Source organism: Planococcus citri, chromosome 3, assembly GCF_950023065.1.
Source record: "Planococcus citri chromosome 3, ihPlaCitr1.1, whole genome shotgun sequence".
Taxonomy (NCBI): domain Eukaryota; kingdom Metazoa; phylum Arthropoda; class Insecta; order Hemiptera; family Pseudococcidae; genus Planococcus; species Planococcus citri.
In genome coordinates, this window is record NC_088679.1 from 75,700,321 (window position 1) to 75,721,198 (window position 20,878).

Below are 20,878 nucleotides of genomic sequence, written 5' to 3' on the forward strand. Positions count from 1 at the left end.
AGTTGATATTAGCTTTAGGACTACCTAATTTCCATTTTTTTTTTTTTTTTTTTTTTTGAATAAATGTCTATTTTTTTGAAAAAACTTGGGTTGAACTTTGAAGGAGATACCTAAGTACTTAATTCGATCATAACTCTGATGTGATTATTTCGTCACTTGTCCAGATTAGCTAGATTAAATTATTGTATCCAAAGAATGCATCAGATCCAATTAGTTTTCACTTGAAGGCTAAGAAATGATTCAATGGAAGTAAAACTGAAAGCACATATCACATTTCAAGAGCATTTTATCGAATGAAACATTTATGAGCAAACAAAAAATTACCATTGATTACAAAAGGAAACAGATGCCCTAGGATTAGTTTTAGATAAGATTCAGACGAATAAGCAAGAAGAAAAAACACTGAAACGATTTTTATTCAGAGTCCACAGACGTAATCTTAAAAATTGTCTACAATATTCATGATAGCTGAATGCATCGCAAGTTCTTCTATTATTATAGTACCTAATACCAATTTATTTACCCTCTTTTGCGAAAGAAATGAAAACTTCTTCCAAACTAGTATCAGTTAAAACGTAATCTTCGAGTAAATCTGGGTAACGCTGTTTAATACTCTCCATTTTTTGAAAAAGCACTGACCACGGTAAAGAAGTATCGGATATTTGATAAAATAACAATCCCTACAAACATGAGAATTAGTTTTACAAATAACCAGATTACCTACTCGACTCAGAGGTACCTATCTAAATTCGAAAATAGATAGAGACATACCGAATGCGAGTCTTTCAGAGTAATAGGCGAAGGAGCAAATGTTTTCTGGATTTCCCTCTGTAAATCTGGTATTTTGCCTTCAGCAGCAGCAGAATCAAAAACCTTGAACGAGGCCGAAAATCCTTGGGCGTAAAGTTTTTTTAAACGTTGGACACTGCCGATACATTTCATCACTCCTGATACCATTATGGTTAATCTATCACATATGGCTTCACATTCTTCCATACTGAAATATTCCCAAAATCGTAAGAACAGTCACTAGATATAGGTAAAGTTCAAAATAGACATACCTATGCGATGTTAAAACCAACGTTTGCCCTAAAGTTCTGCTATTAGCCATAACGTTGTGCAAATTACGCCTAGCCATTGGATCTACTCCACTGGTAGGTTCATCTAAAAATACCACTTTTGGATCTCCTATCAAAGCCATGGCTGAACACAATTTACGTTTGTTTCCACCACTGTAGTCGCCACATCTTCGATTTTTATACTCTTCTAAACCTATATTGAAAGTCACATTGGAGCAAAATATTGAATTGAATCAATTCGTAATTAATTATTAGTAATAACATACCGGAAATGGATATCCATCTATCGACCAACGCTCTTGTATCTTGAGCTTGTACTCCTCTCAAACAAACAATCAAATTCAACATTTCCACTGCTGTTAATTGTTCGATGAAGCAGTTAGTTTGCGAACAATATCCTGCTGCAGAAAGGTACTGAAAGTGCAGAATTTTCGAAATAAGCATAGCTATCATTTGAAATGTCTTATTGACTCAGCCAAAAGAACATATAGCTAACCTCTCTTCTATTTTCACTCATTTTAACACCGTCGATGGACGCATCGCCCAAAGTTGGTATTAGTTCAGCAGTCAATATTCTAAACGTAGTCGTTTTACCAGCTCCGTTTACTCCCAAGAGACCAAAGCATTTTCCACGTTCGACCATGAAACTCACGTCAGAAACTGCAGTGAAGCTGCTGAGCCATCTGATGTAATTTTTACGTATTCCGTTGACCAACAAAGAAATACTGGCAGCATCCTCTGTAATAGCATAAATTATTCAGAGGAATTCAAAAATAATTATAACGATATGTACTCCGAGGGCAAGGACCTTCTTTTCGAAAATTTAAAAATGAGCTTCTACAAAAAATATGCAAAATTTCTACGTACTTGGCGCAAGTTCATTGAATTCTCGAACTTTGGATCGTTCCACGAGCACGTCATTATCACCCTCGTCCTCTCGAATAGATTCTGTACCAAATATCGAATTTTTAAAAGAATTATACAAACGACCAGGTATTTCGGTATTAATCAAAATTAATATAATCGAATACGCCACAATTTGACCCAACATGACTATCGTAAGCGGTTCCAAAGTAAGAAAAAAGCTTTGATACGATAGTGGTTCCATTGATGAGAAATCTATGTATGAAAATTTTTTCTGCTGAGCTGTTAATAGGAATAAATAATACATTATTCACCACAAGGCACGATGAGCACGCTAATTAGAACAGGAACTCGAGGTCTCGAGAGATTGAGTTTGTTAATTCGATATCCTGTTGAAATTTTTGTTGATTTTACGCTTTACCTTCGCAGATTGATTTAAATGTTTTTACACAATGCTGGCATTGAGTATTTTTGTGAAAAATGAATATAAAACTGTGTAGCATGAAGTAGAAAGTGCACATTGGTGCGATTAACGTGATAATCAACGTTACTATAGTCAGGATGCGCACAAAGGTATCGCCTATCAAATGTGGGGCGTGCGTTTGTATTAGTATCTGAATCAAGGATAAGACAAATGCTGAAAAATAACAACAAAGTCGGATTATTAAAAGAATTTGAAAAATTTATACATTTTCGTCAGTGTAATAGGTACCTACTTATAGTATTAGTCATGAAAAAAATGAACGATTTTTCCTTATAACTGATGAAAAATGAAGAAGTGTATACCATTAGTAATCCGCCAATACTATACAGCATGAAAATGAACAGGAATACAACTGTGAACAGGATATTTAAAGTGGTTAATAATGACTTGAGACCTTTTTAAAGTATTTTTAATTTTATAGAAGTAAACATTCTAAGGTTCATTGAAGAAATCAATCTGCCAAACCTTATCTAGACTTAACTCTTCAAAACTGGAAGTGAAAATCTTGGCAATTATATACACGCGCAGTATAAAATAATGTAAAAAAATAATAGAATGGAGGACTTTTTTGGGAGGGGGGGGGACATAGGTGATTTATCATGCATTTTTCGAAATTACAGGTTTTCCAAAAATTAAATTTTTTCAAGAGCATTTTAAATTTGAAATTTCAATTCCGAAATTAAATTCCTTCTGAACAATTTGAAATTTGAAATTTCAATTCCAAAAATTTATTTATTTTTCTTTATCCATCTAATTATTGCATGCTCGGTTGTTTTATTTATTTTTCATCTAATTAATTTGCGCTGATTTTTCCACAGTTTTGATTGATTTCTCAAAATTTCAATTCTATAGATTATTTTGATTTTGATTTTGAACATCCAGTTTCCTATTTTTTTTTCATTTTTCATTTTTGAAGCTTCAACTTCTCTAATTTGCTGAACACGAATATGACGTGAGATTTTTGATTGGACCTCATCCACAGCCCCCAACAATTTTTTTGGACTTTTACCTATTGGGGGAGGTTCTGGGGGCCATGGGTGAGGTCGATTTAAAAAACTATGGCTATATTCGTGTTCAGCGATATCAAAAACATATCATTTCATGTGTCACACGAATGTTACCATTTTTTTTTGGGTTACCTCCTTTGGGGAGGTTCAGGGGGCCGTGGACGGGTCCAATCAAAAATCTGACGTCATATTCGTGTTCAGCGTCACCAAAAACATATTATTCCATGTGTCGTACGAACAAAACACTTTTTTGAACTTTTACCCCCTTTGGAGAGGTGCTGGGGGCCGTGGATGGGGTCCTATCAAAAATCTAACGTCATATTCGTATTCAGCGTTGCTGAAAACATACAATTCGATATATTACATGCCCCAGATTTTCTTTCGAAAGTTTCACCCAAAATTGGGGGTGGGGGTGCTCCCCTTCCGTCAAGAGTTCCATCTCGAAACCTAAATATTTCGAAAAAGTATCAAAATGTACATCCATGGAAATTTTTTCAAAATTTTAAATGGTAGCTCCCACTTACAGCGCCATTTTGAAATTTGAACTTTCAAATTGAAAGTTCAACTTTCAACTTTTGAAAATTTCAAAATACTTAAAAAGTTCAAAATTCAATGCCCTTTCGAACTGTGAAATCAGTTTTGATCAAAGTGTCATAGTTTTGGAGGAATAGGCTGCTGAATTTGAGTACCTCGAGACAATGTGAAAATAATGGAAGCGCCTCCACCCGCTCCCTGAGGGGGCTGGGACCAAACTGATTGCGGCTTTCTTACTTACTGGGTGGGTAGCATTTGTGGGGAAAAATCATCTCAAATCGATGAAAAAAAAATATGAAAAACATGGTGAAATTGGTCATTCCATGTCAACTCAACCAAAGTTTTTGGGTCATGTCCTTCGATTTCGCTCAATTTTTTTTTACAAATTGATTTTTCAAAATCTATTTTTTGTTTTCTAGCCCATTTTAAACGTCAAATTTCAAATTTTTCATTGCATATTTATTTTGCTTTAATTTTTTTAAATCAAGTTCACGATATTTTTGTCTACAAATTTGTTTCGATTAATTTTTCATTTATTTTTCGTAATTTCAATTTTTCCATAGCAGATCTGATTTTTTAAAGAAATTTAATTTTTATAGGCCATTTCTAATTGAAATTCAATTCTAAAATTTAATTTTTTTAAATTCAATTACAGCATGCTTAGTTGTTCTGGGGGATTTTCATCTATTCACCATGTTTTTCCCATGATTTTAATATGATTTAGTCGATTTAGAATTCCAACTTTTCTATTTTTCTTATGTAAATTCATTTTTTATTTTTAAATTCAAAATTTCATTTTTTTCAATTTTTATTTGTTATTATTTTCATGATGTTTTCCGTTCATTTTTTCATATGTAATGTAATTTATTGCTATCAAATTCCTAATTTAGTTTTTTTCATAGTTTTCTGGACCATTTTGAAATAAAAAAATCAACTTTTTTCTAATTGCATACGTAGGTACTTACTCAGACTCACCTACTTTATTTTATTTTTTATTGATTTGAGATGGTTTTCCCACAAATTATTTCTATTGATTTTCCAAAATTTCAACTTTTTTGTCTCCTGCATCATTTTAAATTCAAGTTTTTAATTTTTCCGTTCCATCTATGGCTATTTGTTTTAATTTTTTCAACTTAAAATCAATTCGTGATGAATTTTCACAATTTTATTTCAATAATGAATTTCCAAAAATTTATTTTTTTTATTGTAAAAGTAGGGTTATTCATTCACAACTTATTTTATTCATTTTTTGAAGCTTTTTAAAAAATTTATTAAGGGCCTAATAAGAGTTTTTCAATTTTTTTTTTTTTTTATAAATTACTTACCTAAGTATAACTTGCAAATTCGATTTTGACGATCGTCAAAATATAAAAATTCGAGTCTTGTATAGCATGAGCATTTTAGAGTTCTACAAATAGGGTTGTATTTAATTTGCCTAAATTAATTGAAAATTCAAGGTGCTTGAATTCTTTAGAAGAAAATTCAAAAACGCAAAATTAGAAGTGATTTTAATCATGGAAGGGGAAGAGGGATTGCAGGAAAAAAAGGCAAGCAAATGTTGACCAAAGATAGAGTCTTTCATCTCAAGTTGAAAGTTACTCAGAAAAAGTAAAAATTTCAGCTCAAAGATTGAGCCTCTCGAAAAAATTGCGGTTTTTTAGTTCTAGTCTCTAATAAAGATAGTTTTTATTTTTTTAATTCTGCATTCAAGACCAATAATTCCAAAGTTCTATAGGTACGTACTTACTGAGCGATTGAAAATTTGCAAATAGTTTGTTTTTAAGTAAATTCGTATTTTGAAAAGTTTTTCTCTTAAATATTTCTCATCGAAGATACCACAAAATATTAAAATAAATCATTTTGGGCATTGGGGAAACATTTTGGAACACAGTAAGTAGTGCTAATTTTTTAATCATCATCGTCAATTTCTAAAAATCGAGAAAAATGGCCATAAAAGTATCTTTTTTCTTATTTTGAAATTGGCAATAAGTAATAACATAAAAATTGTCACCACCGCGTTTCAAAATACTTCCTCAGTTTAAAAGAGAAGTAGACTCCTAAAAGTACTTGTGTAGTCTTGGGTTTTAATGACAATGGCCTAGATCAACGGAGAAATCTCAAACTTTATCCTTTAGAAAAGTGTCCAGGGGCACCTCCAGACTCTGTGAGTTGGATAAAATTTGGTTGAAAATAATTGCCAAATATGGAAATAGTCCGGCATATGACAATAGGAGTAATTGCACGTGCACCCCCTCCCCCCCGCCGATCCTCCGGGACAACATTTTTCTTAAAGGGGACATCCTAAGGAATATTTTAAAGCAAACTTGCCAAAAAAAAAAGTTGGCCTTACTTACAAAATGGCGGCCATTTTGATTGACAGGTCAGCCGAAATCGCAGATTTTGCGTTTTAATATAGGACTTGCGCGAACTTTTTCAAACTTTACAGAGGTAGGTCGAAAGATCATGCAAAAATTTATCACCTGTCAAAATTTCAAGTGCTAAAGTGCGTTTTTCGATTTTTGGTGAATTTTTGAAAATCGAATTTATACCAAAAACGAGGAAAAAAATCAAAATTTTACCAAATTGACCAAGAAAGCTGAAATTTGAGATATACCCTATTTTCGACATGCCAAATCGATTGGAAACGATTTCAACCCGTTTTGAGCAGTTCTGGAGCCTCCAGCAGATTTTTGAAACTCGAAATTACCACAAAATTCCATCAAATTGGAGTTGTAAAGCAAAAATTTATTCTAAAAACCAATTTCAATACGCTACGAAGTACTGCAAGTGAATTTCAAGTCGTTTTGGATCCTCCAGCGACTTTTTGAAAATTTCTGAAGCCTCCGGCAGATTTTTGAAACTTTAAATTTTCACAAAATTTCATAAAATGAAGATGGGAATCTGACATATACTCTACACTCCAATTTTAACACCCTCTGAAGACGACTTCATGTGGGTTCAAGTCATTCTAGGGCCTCCAGCGACTTTTTTGAAAATTACTGGAGCCTCCAGTAGATTTTTGAAACTTGAAATTTCCCCAATATTAATTTATCAAATGGAGTTGGCCAGCTGAAATTAACTTCGCAGACAACATAGTGGTTTCAAATGGTTTTGAAGCTTCCAGCTACTTTCAGGAAATTTCAATTTTCCAAAAAAAACGTCATACAACCTTTCAAAAAGTTGCTGGAGGCTCCAAAACGACTTGAAATTCACCAGCAGTCAACTTCGTAGCGTATTGAAATTAGTTTGCAGAATGAATTTCGACTCTCCATCTTACTTTGATGATATTTTGGGGAAATTTCAAGTTTCAAAAATCTGCTGGAGGCTTCAGGAATTTTCAAAAAGTCGCTGGAGGATCCAAAACGACTTGAAATTCACTAGCAGTCAACTTCGTAGCGTATTGAAATTAGTTTGCAGAATGAATTTCGACTCTCCATCTTAGTTTGATGATATTTTGGGGAAATTTCAAGTTTCAAAAATCTACTGGAGGCTCCAGTAATTTTCAAAAAAGTCGTTGGATGCTCTAAAATGACTTGAAATCCACCAGAAGTCGTTTTCAGAGGGTGTTAAAATTGGAGTGTAGAGTAAATGTCAGATTCCCATCTTCATTTGATGAAATTTTGTGAAAATTTAAAGTTTCAAAAATCTGCCGGAGGCTTCAGAAATTTTCAAAAAGTCGCTGGAGGATCCAAAACGACTTGAAATTCACTTGCAGTACTTTGTAGCGTATTGAAATTGGTTTTTAGAATAAATTTTAGCTTTACAACTCCAATTTGATGGAATTTTGTGGTAATTTCGAGTTTCAAAAATCTGCTGGAGGCTCCAGAACTGCTCAAAACGGGTTGAAACCGTTTCCAATCGATTTGGCATGTCGAAAATAGGGTATATTCCAAATTTCAGCTTTCTTGGTCAATTTGGTAAAATTTTGATTTTTTCCCTCATTTTTGGTATAAATTCGATTTTCAAAAATTCACCAAAAATCGAAAAACGCACTTTAGCACTTGAAATTTTGACAGGTGATAAACTTTTGCATGATCTTTCGACCTACCTCTGTAAAGTTTGAAAAAGTTCGTGCAAGTCCTATAAGTATTAAAACGCAAAATCTGCGATTTCGGCTGACCTGTCAATCAAAATGGCCGCCATTTTGTAAGTAAGGCCAACTTTTTTTTGGCAAGTTTGCTTTAAAATGTTCCTTAGGATGTCCCCTTTAAGAAAAATGTTGTCCCGGAGGATTGGCGGGGGGGGGGGGTGCAATTACTCATATTGTCATATGCCGGACTAAAATGTTTAACAGAAAATGTTGATTTCGCACCTTTTTTAGAGAGAATGGAGGGCAAACCAGTGACCTAAAAACCTTGCCACGGGAGATTTGAACCGCAAAAATGAACTCTTACTGATCAATTTCAAAATCTCAGCTGGGTTCGATTCTTTCCCTAAACTAGGGCATAGTCTCTTCGCTCACCTTCTTGGTACAGAGGGGCTATTGCCTTCTAATTAATTTGTAAAGGAAAAAAGAATCCGAAATATATTCTATTCTATTCTATTCTTTCAACGGAAGCCTCCTTTTTCCAGTCGAAAAAATTATTGAAGTATCATCCACAAAGTTACCAAAAATGAAAAAAGGTTCACTCACGAAAAGTTTCGTTAAATTCGTTGAGATAATCAGCGTTCCCGATAATGTAAATTAATAATATCCGTATACCAATACAGATGTAAAAGAATATCAAGTCGAATAACATGGTGCCCATCCAGTATAAGAATGGAGACAAACGAGACATCATTTGCACGTGATAAAACCCATCCACACGTTCCATTGTCGCGAAATCTAAAAAATACCCATGTAATTCTACAGTAAACATGCCGAATATCAGAAGTACGTAAATAATGGCCAATAGTCCCAGCTGGAATGATGGACATCCTGCCTGTAAATAAAGTAAATGATCAATTATGTATGTAGTAGAATAGGTGAGTATATCTCTTTTATTTCATCGTAATCCTTCTCAAAGACTAGGTAGAGTAGGTCATCTGATTTAGCTCAACTTTATAATTTCCTCGCGAACACTTACTTTAAGTTGACTTTCAACTAATTTCGTGTCTTGGCCAGCGGTAGGCTTAACAAGCACAGGATGACTAGACATTTCAATGGAATATTGACTGTTTACAGTTCTAAGTAAAACGTTATAATAAGTGTCAATAGCCACAGGTAAATTATGAGAGCCTGCATAAGCTGGATCTTGATACATGATTTTTGGTTTATCTAATCCTACAATAAAGGCCAACAAGTACTCGTCTCTATAATTGTTGGGTTTTTCATGCGCCACAGATGCTAATACTGCAAACAAAAATTTAAAAAAATATGATATAGGTATAAATTTTCCAACTACCTACCCCTTCTATCACGTTGCAATGGGATTCGAATCGTTGACCTTTCATTTCTGTACCAAAAGGACTCAACCCATTACCTACACCACAGAACCGCACAAAAAACTGACCTTGTTTAATATCGACCGAATCGTTGACCTTCACGAAGACGTTATTTGTCTCAGTCACATACTTTTCCATATGTTCGGCCATTTTGGGAGGTACATTTGGGCCTTTTTCTTGGTATAATACCTTTTTATCCGAATAAATAGACAGTGACAGGTGAACTGGTTTCTCAAACAAGTCTATTTCTTTATAATCAGACCATATTATAAGGCATGATAGAATCGTAGGTAGCACTACCTGAAAAATTACACTGATGCGATTAAATTTCCAAACTAAAATCACCTATACTCAGTACGAAAATAATTCTGTTATTTACTTACCCTATAAAATATATTGTTTCCATCCCGTATGGTAAAGAGACATTTTTTCTTGAATATGGTCCACAGTTGTTGAAGGAATAACATGAAGCCAACTATTACACCATGTTTAGCTGTAAATAAAAATGCTTATACTCGTAAATCACGGTCTATTTCCAAATGAGTAAAATATCTCGTACCATATTGTGTAATAGGTTTTTGAGAAGTTGCACCACGTCCAGCAGCACCTCCAGCTCTGTAAATCAATTCATAATCATTAGAAACTAACAAAAATATCCAAAGAATCTCAGAAATGGTAAAATTAGGATTCACCAAGTTGATTAATATTTGACCAGAAAAAAATTTGTACCTACCTCAGGTACCTAGTTAAGTACTTATGGCCAATCAAAAGCTTCCCAAATAGTGAAATGTCGAGAAAATTCTTCAAAATGTCTGATAAGTATGTATTATGAAACTTACATGAAAAACACTTGTTCCATGAGGGCAGCTGTCATTCCCAAATGTTGAATACTCAATCGAACCAATGCGGATTCCAAAGTTTGAAAAAGAACAGGAAATTTTTGCGTTTCAGTAAATGGTAATTTATATACGATTTCTTGCCTATTATTCGAAATCACTGAGGCATTTGGTAATGCACTCTGCACCAGGTTAGTGATATCTGTTGAATTATCGATGGATTTTGAAACCGTCAGTTCGTATCCAATGTCTTGAAAAATCACACAACAAAGTTACTACCTACCTACCTATGCAAATATATTTCTAAATAGGTGAAATTTTTTATCAAATAAATTAAGATCACCATAGACTTTTTTTAAAAACATGGATGTGCCGTGACAAACGATAACACCGTGATCCATGATTGCAATACGGTCTCCCAAGGCGTCTGCTTCTTCCATATAATGAGTTGATAGAATCATTGTGCGGCCTTTTCGCAGATTCTAGGCAAAATAGAACAAATACTTAGTTAGGTGCACGTTATACTCAAGCCAATTGTAAGTATCACCAGCCTGCTTTTAAAAAAATATAACATCATTACATCTTAAAAAAAAAAAAAAAAAAAACTAACCATCAGTGTATCCCAAAACGATCTCCTAGATTCTGTATCCATTCCGGAAGTAGGCTCGTCTAAAATTAAAACCTGAGATAAAAATGGAAAGTGAACAGAAATAGCATCAGTTGAATAATTTTAATCAATCTAGATCGAAAATAAGTGAACTACATGCTTACTTCAGCTTTGCCCATCATCGCAATACACAAACTCAGTTTTCTTTTCATACCACCGGAAAGCTGCTTAGGCACGTACTGTCGCTCTAGACTCATATTCATTATTCGCAAGTAATTCTCTGCTTCTAGTATGGCTTGTACTTTCGACAAACGTTTCATCTGATCATTTTTTTAGATATCAATACAAGTGAAATACACACATAACATTATTATTAAAAAAAAAAAAAAGTTATTGTTATTAATAAAGTGAAATGAAATCTCAAGACTCGAGGTTATGAAAAAATAAAAATAAAATTGCAACCAAAAATCAAAATTGTGAAACCGTGATCTTCAAAAAGCTAAATGAATCAATTCGGACGCTTAAAAATACTAAAAGTATCCATCTACTCACCTGTCCAAAAAACAATAAATGTTCCATGACAGTTAAATAAGGAAACAAACGACTATCCTGCGAACAAAACCCCAAATGATGTCTGAACTCGACCATGTTTTGCAACACATTCATTTTCTTGTAATATATCGATCCAGAACTAGGTGAAGTCATTCCTGTAATACATAATATTATTTAAAAAGGAAAAAATCAAATCTGTCGAGAGAAAAGGCACAGTAGGTTAAGGAAGGCGAATGACCCCCTCCCCAATGGGATTTTTGAATGAAAGTCGGTTCTCTTGGTCCAAAAAACTCCCATCACAAAATTTTCACACTTTGCTAGATTAAATACGTTTAAGAATCCTCCAAAAAGGTCTGGGAATTTCTATAGAAAATTTCCATCTTTGGCAACTTCAAACTTGAATTGTTTTTAGCTTCCAGAGATACATATGCTGTTTTTTTTGGGACTTTCAATAATTGTATCTCATCTAGATTTACATTATATGTGACGCCGCGTACGAAAAGGTTACCCCGAGAAAAAACGTAGTTTTTGAGAAAAACGCGTTTAAAAGTTTTTGAAACATTTTTTCCATTTTTCAAAAAGTATTTTCATCAGCAATATTTCAACGTATATTGAAAAAAAAACAAAAAAAAAATTTTTTTTGCCGATTTTTTTTTGGAGCTACCTCACTTCAGAGCCATTTTTCACAGGTTAAACGTCAAGATAGCGAACTGGCGATGGTTTTATCGGATTGTACGGCTAATTTTACATAAAAATAGTAAATAAACCAAAAATCAATTTTTTTGCTCGGGGTCACCTTTTCGTACGCGGCGTCACATATGTAGATATTTTTCTCACAACCAGGAATTTTTTATAAAGGTACTCACAAAACTCTTGGAAAGTATGAGAGCCAGGTCAATGACCTTCAGAGTGGAGATACTTGGGTCAATGACCTTTAAAATGCAGACAGACAGGGAAATGACCTTGAGAGGCTTGACAGGTGGGTCAATGGCCTTAAGCGATTGTACGACGGATCAATGACCTTGAGAAGGCAGTAAGGTGGGTCAATCACACTAAAAAGCCAAACAGGCAGGCAACGACCTTGAGAAGAAATGCCACCGGGTCAATGACCTTGAAAAGCCATACAGTTGATCTTGAGGAGCTAGTCTGGTAGGTCAGTGACCTTGAGATCACAATCAGTCGGAGTCGATGACATTAAGAGATTGTACAAAGGACATTGGGCGCTAGACAGGTTGAGTCAATAACCTTGGTATCCAGACAAACAGGTCAATGACCTTAAGTGGTCATATAGTTAACCTTGAGGTAAGTCAATGACCTTGAGAAGGCAGTAAGGCGGGTCAATCAAACTAAAAGGTCAAACAGGCATACAACGACCGTGAGAAGCAATGCCACCGGGTCAATGACCTTGAAAAGACATACAGTTGACCTTGAAGAGCTACGCTGGTAGGTCAGTGACCTTGAGCACACAATCAATCGTGATCACTTATATTAAGAGATCATACAGACGATATTGAGGAGCGCTAGATATGTTGGGTCAGTGACATTGAGGTTTCATACGAACAGGTCAATGACCTTAAGTGGTCACATATTTGACATTGAAACAGTTGGACGGTAGGTCAGTGACCTTGAGTGTACAATCAGTCGAGTTCAATGACATTAAGAAGACAGACAGACAGACACCCAGACAGACAAGGTTGGGTCACTGACCTTGGGGGTCCATACGAGCAGGTCAATAACCTCAAGTGGTCATATAGATGACCTTGAACAGTTGGATGGATAGGTCAGTGACCTTCAGTGTATCTGTCGAGTTCATTGACATTAAGAAGACAGACAGACAGACAGGCAACCTTCTTGAGGATCCAGAAAAACGGGTCAATGACCCTAATAAGCCAAACTGGTTGACAGATGATCTTGGACAGCCAGACAGGCATTCATGCAACCTCAAGAGGCTAGAGACAGATAGGTCATTAATCTTAAGAGAACTGTCAGACGGGTCAATGACCTCCAGAGATCGGACATAGAGACAAACGACCTTAAGGAAGCTGAACTAGAAGGTCAGTAACTTTGGGAGTCCAAACAGACGAGTCAATGCCCTCAAGAAGCCATAAGTAAGAAAAAATTAAAGATTCTTGATTTCGCTGAAATTGCAATCAAGAAGGACCAACTCTCCACGATTAGGTAATTTCAAAATCCCAACTGAAAGGAGAGAGCTATGCGCTCATTCCCATCTTACCTGTCAAAATTGACATTGTGGTCGTTTTGCCAGCTCCATTGTGTCCCAATAAAGCGGTTATTTCGCCTTGGTATGTGGTCAAATTCACTCCTCTAACAGCGTATGTTGATTTGTAATGTTTATGTAAATCGACTATTTGTATAGTTTTCACTAAATGAGTTGGAGGCGTTTCGAAATATTTTGGGTTCACTCTGGAATCTGGTTTTGCTGCAGATGGACTCTGGACGATCTTTTTTGTCGAATACAGTTCAGCCAATCCCTTCAGAAAAGTAATGAATAGGTACATCAGTGCAAAAGTATAGGAACTTCTGTTCAACTTGATTCATAAAGTACCTACTCGTATTATTTATAGCATATCTAATGTACTTACGAAACATTGAAAGCTGAATTACCTACCTCGAATAAAAAAAGTGGCGATTTACGCACTCCGTATTTACCAGGTTTCACATTTATAACGTAGTAGGCCAAAAAAACATACAAAAATGTATCCAATATGAACATGAAAAGTAGAAACAGTAATGATACTTCGACATCTTTATTTTGAGGATTCGTGAAAGCGTGCCAACCGAATGTAATACCTGAAAATTGAATAAATACCAATTTTATTATAAGACTTACGTACGTCTACGTACTTACTTCATTCAAGTGAATAAGTAAGATATTAATCAATGCATGACCATATTTATTAATCATCATGTATGATCATTGATCATATACCTGAACGACATGAATAAATAATAAACTAACCATTTTTTTCAATAAACTGAATCTGTACAATTCCTAAATGAAGTGCGTTAACTGGGATCAAACAAGCAACAAAAATCGAACGTGGTAGTACATATGTATGAACAAACACAGCTCCCAAATAATGAAAAAAGTACAGCAGCGACGCAACAGTACCTGCAAGCAAAACGTTTAGGATTCAAGTACTTAGTACATATTATAGACCTTGATAATTTGCTTTAGGATAAACTGATCACTTTTACGTCTTACTGTTTTGAAATAACGATGTAAACAATATACACAACGAAGCATTAGCCATGAAATATAAGTACATATATAACAAGATGACCAATAATGGAATTTGGAAGAAAATTTCGCACCTTCGTGCAACAAGCACGAGAATAGTAAATGAAATTAAATTGATTGGGGCCATGTATAAAAACCAACATAACCATAACTTCCATTCTTTTGCTCCGGTTATTTTCATCAATTCCTGTAATGCAAAATTTTTTTTTAAAAATTTACTCGTGGGTCATAACTGGGTAGAAAATGAGTCTGATCAGATCCGGAAGTTGATCTGATGGGATCAAATTAGATCTGATCAAAACACAGCTGATTTTGTCTGAACAAATCCAATTCAATAAAAAACTCTGATCTGATCAGATTGGGTCAGATTAAATTGAATCAGAGGAAACTGATCAGTGATCTGATAAAAGTAGTCTGATCAGATCCAATCAAGTTTTCCCAATCGGATCTGATCACGTTTGATCAAGTTTAATATGCTCCAAATTCTGATCTGATCAAATAGACTTATCTGATCTATAATTGGATTTCTTCTATAGGTCTATAGGATCTGATCCGGTCTGAATGCAAAGTAATCACTAATCAAGCAAATCTGATCAGATCTAATCAAGTTTCTGATTTCCCCATTTAGATCGGATCAGGTGTTATCAAATCTAATCCCATAAAATTTTTCATCATACCTGATCTAATCCAATAGCCTACAGTCTGATAAGATTCAGTAACATTTCTTTCATTAGATTAGATCTGATTAGAAGAATATTCAGATTTGATTTCATATGATCTAATCTGATCAGATCAAATTCCATTTCCAAACAAATAAAATTTGATCAAAACTCGATTTGATTTGATCAGGGCCAGATACGTCAGACCAGGTCTAATATGATTTCCCAATGGGATCTGATCAGGTGTTATCAAATCTAATCCAATAAAAATGCTTATCTGATCTGATCTAATCTAACCGGTCTCATAAGATTCAGTAAAATTTCTCTCAATAAATCTTATCAGAAGAATTCAGATCCAATCTGATTTCATCTGATCCGATCCAATCTGATTTCATCTGATCTGATTTCATCTGATCCGATCTGATCTGATTTCATCTGATCCGATCTGATCTGATTTCATCTGATCCGATCTGATCTGATTTCATCTGATCCGATCTAATCTGATTTCATCTGATCCGATCTGATTTCATCTGATCCGATCTGATTTCATCTGATCCGATTTCACCTGATCTGATCTGATTTTATCTAATCTGGTCTGATTTCATTTTCATCTGATCTGATCTGATCAAATTCCATTTCCAATTAAATGAAATTTGATCAAAACTCGATTTGAGCTGATCAGGATCAGGACAGTCTGACCAGATCTAATATTATTTTCTCAATTGGATCTGATCAGGTCTTATCAAATCTGATCCAATAAAAATTCTTATCTGATTTGATCTAATCCAACCAGTCTGATATAAAATCTTATCAGAAGAATATTCAGATCTAATCGGATTTCATCTGATCTGATCTGATTTCATCTGATCTGATCTGATTTCATCTGATCTGATCCGATGTGATCTGATTTCATCTGATCCGGTCTGATCTGATTTCATCTGATCTGATCTGATCTGATCTGATTTCATCTGATCTGATCTGATCTGATCTGATTTCATATGATCTGATCTGATCTGATCTGATCTGATTTCATGTGATCTGATCTTTTTTTTTTTTTTTAAGTGTCCCCATTCCCCACGAGGGGGTGGGGGAATTTATTGTGCGTGATCTGATCTGATTTCATATGATCTGATCTGATCTGATCTGATCAAAAACATGTGATCAGATAAAATTCCTACTTGTCTTCTTTTACTGGATAAGATCACTTCCAAACAAATACCTAGAATTCGATCAAAACTTGATTTGATCTGATCAAGGTCGGATCAAATTGGATCCGGAGAGGCGGAGAATGTTCAGACTTTCGATCAGAACAGTCTGATCAAATCTAATCTGATTTTCTCAATTGGATCTGATCAGGTCTGATCAAAGTTAAACTGATCTGACCAGATCCAGTCGTTGAAAAAAGCACGCCATTGATTCGAAATATTTTGTATAGCTTAAATCTCTTACCTTCACGCCATCATTCCTTTCATCTAATACATCTCCGATGAACGGAATCGAAATGATGAGAATTGCAAATGCAAAATTGATAAATATAGCCAAAATGAACGAACTGATTTGTGAATCCGATTGCCAATCCGAAAATTGTTCTACTTGAAGCTGATTTTCAGAAATGTTCAATTTAATACGGGTGAAAAACAAAGAAAACGTGATTTGATAAATAAAAAAATAAAAAATCTATTAGGTTAACTATGAACATAAATGATTTAAACAGCAATTACTTTTCCACCATATTCTCGAAATTCCCGCTTGACAATGGAATTTTTGGATTTAGTTTGAACGTACTTCAAGAAATGTTCGTTCAATAGTACTTGTCCTTCTATGAAATGAAATGAATGTTCGTTCAATGCCGTATGATGCTTTTCTCTCAAAATGTAGCTAAATTTATATGGCATTGGCTGAGATTTGAGATTTTGGAAATAAATTCCAAGCACTTTAATATTCGTGAAATTTCCTACAAAATTTTCCAATTCACTTTCATTGGCGAATGACTTGAGTTTATCTCCTAAAAAATTTCAATAAACATTCCTTAATTAATGTTGCAAAACTTGAAAACAATATGTAGGTACATACTCGTAACTAATAGAACATAGCTCGGTGAAAACGTCTCTAAGTTGAACTTTTGAAATCGTTTGTAACTTTGTATAGAAATTTTTTAAAACTATTCTCATCCCAACCCCTTTAAAAAGAAAATATATCTACCCAAGTTTATAAACCTACCCCAATCTTTTATTATTCCTTTCATGAATTCGTCTGTTGCAGAATTTGCTGGAGCATATCCCACTGTCCAGTCAATGGATGATGAAGACTCGTCATCATCATTAGTATCAGTAACTTTTTTAGTTTCTTCGCGTTTTTTATTCCTCTCAATAGATGCCACAGCACAATTCGATGCAATCAAGTACAAAAGTAATAACGGTATAAAGAGTTGTAGTATATGGAAACCATAATGATACTTCATTAACTGATAATTTTTCCACACCAACGCTCTGAGATGATGATAGCTCATCTTGTCGAACCAATTCCGTCAAGAAAACTGAAGAAAAAAAACACCAACACATGGAATGAAAACGTATCAAGTTGATGGAGTAATAGGTAGGTAGGCACCTAAGATTAAAAATTTACTCACCAAAAAAAGCTGAATATCAAATCATCTTCAAAAATTGAATAACAAAAAAGTCTGCAAAGATAACAACACTCATTTGTGTGATAAGTACATATATGTTGTATGTTTTCGATTAAGAAAAAATAATATGAATTCTACTTTAGACGGAACCAGTAATTTTTCAGAAAATTCGTCAACTTTTTGTATCCTACGATTTTCTTTTCAAACGATTTTTGTGAAAAATTATCTGATTTGTTGTCAATTTCGGAAAAGAGCGTTTCTTATCAGAAAAGTAGCATTATTTTCCTTTTTTCTTTCGATATATTTTTTCATAAAAATAAACGATAAAAGAAGAACAAAAATACATCGAAACAATTTTACTTTGATAACAATCCCTTTTTTAAAAACAATAATTCCTAAACTACCACTCAACAGTCGACAAAAGTGAAATAGGTAGTGAAACTGCAATTAAAAACTGAAGCATCGATCCCCAATTTTGAAGATGCATATTCTTCAGTTTCTTCACATTGTTCCTCCAATTTATTTCGCATCTTTTGCGAGAGAAATGAAAACTTGTTCCAAACTGGTATCACTCAGAACGTAATCTTCAACAACGGTCGAGTTGCGCTGCTTGATATTTTCCATTTTTTGAAAAAGTACAGACCAAGCTACAGTGGTATCGGCTATTTGATAATATAACAATCCCTGTAATCGTAAAATGATTACTTATTGGTTATTTCGAATTGATTGGAAAACCAAGACTAGGAATCAATAATAGATATAGGTAGATATGTTTACCGAATGCGAGTCCTTCAGGATAACAGGCGAAGGTTTAAAGATTTCTGCAATGTCTTCTTGTAAATGAGGTATTTTAGCTTCAACGAGGGGAGAAGATACAACTTTAAATATAGCTGCGAATCCTTGAGCGTAACGTTTCTTCAAATGTTGAACTGTACCAATACATTTCATTACTCCTGATACCATAATTGTTAATCTATCACAAAGGGTTTCACATTCTTCCATACTGAAATATTCCAAACGTGGTTAAAATCAATCAAATCGATAATAAATAGGTTTCGAGTGTACATTGCACAGAACTTGTACTTACCTGTGCGAAGTCAACACTACTGTTTGACCTGAAGCTCTACTTTGAGCCATGACATTTTGCAAATTACGTCTGGCCAGTGGATCTACCCCGGTGGTAGGTTCATCCAAAAACACAACTTTCGGATCTCCTATCAAAGCCATGGCTGAACACAATTTACGTTTGTTTCCACCGCTATAGTCGCCACATTTTCGATTTTTGTATTCTTCTAAACCTATAACGAAGAATAGATTGAATGAGATTCGAGAAATCAATCTGTACCTATTAGATATACTCGTATTAACAACAAACCGACAACGGATATCCATTTATCGACCAATGATCGTCTATCTTTATATCGTATTCCTCTCAAAGAAGCAATTAAATTCAGCATTTCCACCGCTGTTAATTGTTCGATGAAGCAATTAGTTTGCGAACAATATCCAATTGCGGAGAGATACTGTGATTCATAATTAATCAAATTAAAGGTATAAAAATGTATATACGAGTAACTATAACTAATTACTTAATTACAAAAGGGAAAAGGACCCTTCAGGTGTTTGGATCTAATTTCAAGAAGTTGACTAAAATTGTAAGATCTCCTTTCTGTTCCCGATTCCCTTTAAAACCAGCCTCAAGATATGATGAGCATCGAAAGATGACTGATTTTTGAGAATGAATCATATCTTCAGGATTAGAATTAGAAAACTAACCTGTCTTTTATCTTCACTCAATTTAACGTCGTCAATAGACGCATCACCCAAAGTAGGTAAAATTTCAGCCGTCAGCATTTTGAACGTAGTTGTTTTACCAGCTCCGTTTACTCCCAAGAGACCAAAACATTTTCCACGTTCGACCATGAAGCTGACATCAGAAACTGCTGTGAAATTTTTGAACCATTTGGTGTAATTTTTACGCAGACCGTTGACCAATAATGAAATTGTGGTATCTTTTTCTGTAACAGAAAATAATTTTAAACGAAATAAAAAAATGGATTTTATCCAGCGAATACAATTTACGAATTTCATGAACATTACAAGGAGTAAAATTTCTTTCTAGGATAAAAAATAATGGAAATTTAAAGTACATACTCAATCCAACATTGCTGACTTCTCGAACTTCGTCTCGTTCCCGTTGCACGTCATCATCGCCACCATCAAAGCGAGTAGATTTTGTACCAAATAACGTTTTTTTTATCCAGTTGGAAAAACGACCAGCTAAGCCCGAATAAACTAGACATAGAATAATCAAATACCCTAATATCTGAAGAAACATCTGAATCGTAAGTGCTTCCAATTTAAATCGACCGTCAGACGATGAGAAATCCGTTGATGAAAAATTAAAGTATGGAGTTATGTTTTGCTTGGCTAAAAAAAAAATATGTACCTACTTTGAAAATATTATCGTTTACATTCGATCACCTAATCATGTAAGTATGATACACATACTTAGGTAAGTATAAGTAGGAATTGAGCAGCTCAAAAAGTTTAATTAAAATGAGTACCTACACCTATAGCTACGTATAATATATTAATATTATGTAAGATGAGCATTTATTTAGATTATCTCACCTAGGCAGATCGGCTTATGCACTTTTGTGCACAGTAAACATTGCGAATTTTGGATAAAAATCATCATAAAACCGAGAAACATGAAGTAGAAGGTACAAGTTGGCAAAATTATCGTAATTATCCACGTTAGAAACAACGGGATCACAAGATATGCCGATATTCCTTGTATCGAAACATACCTTGCTATCAGCATGTAAATGATTGAGATGATTGCAACTAGAAGAAAAAAAAAACAAATGCACGCATAATGTTAGATCACGTGAGTTATCCAATTTATAAATTTGAAACAAAAGCTGCGCTTGCTCAATAC

The 20,878-nt window shown here is 34.3% G+C and overlaps 1 protein-coding gene across 1 annotated transcript; it reads right to left on the reverse strand.

Moving 5' to 3' along the window:
* Positions 1 to 515: 515 nt before the first annotated feature.
* On the reverse strand, positions 516 to 11,168 carry LOC135840659 (phospholipid-transporting ATPase ABCA3-like). The gene is made up of 15 exons (XM_065357286.1): positions 11,000 to 11,168; positions 10,839 to 10,910; positions 10,572 to 10,710; positions 10,232 to 10,430; positions 9,952 to 10,007; positions 9,776 to 9,885; positions 9,461 to 9,692; positions 9,035 to 9,300; positions 8,602 to 8,890; positions 1,947 to 2,225; positions 1,576 to 1,817; positions 1,346 to 1,493; positions 1,062 to 1,272; positions 772 to 997; positions 516 to 680 (listed from the first exon to the last, which is right to left on the reverse strand). The coding sequence occupies exons 1-15, from the start codon at positions 11,153 to 11,155 to the stop codon at positions 516 to 518; spliced, it is 2,790 nt and encodes a 929-aa protein (XP_065213358.1). The 5' UTR covers positions 11,156 to 11,168.
* Between the last annotated feature and the right edge of the window lie 9,710 nt (positions 11,169 to 20,878).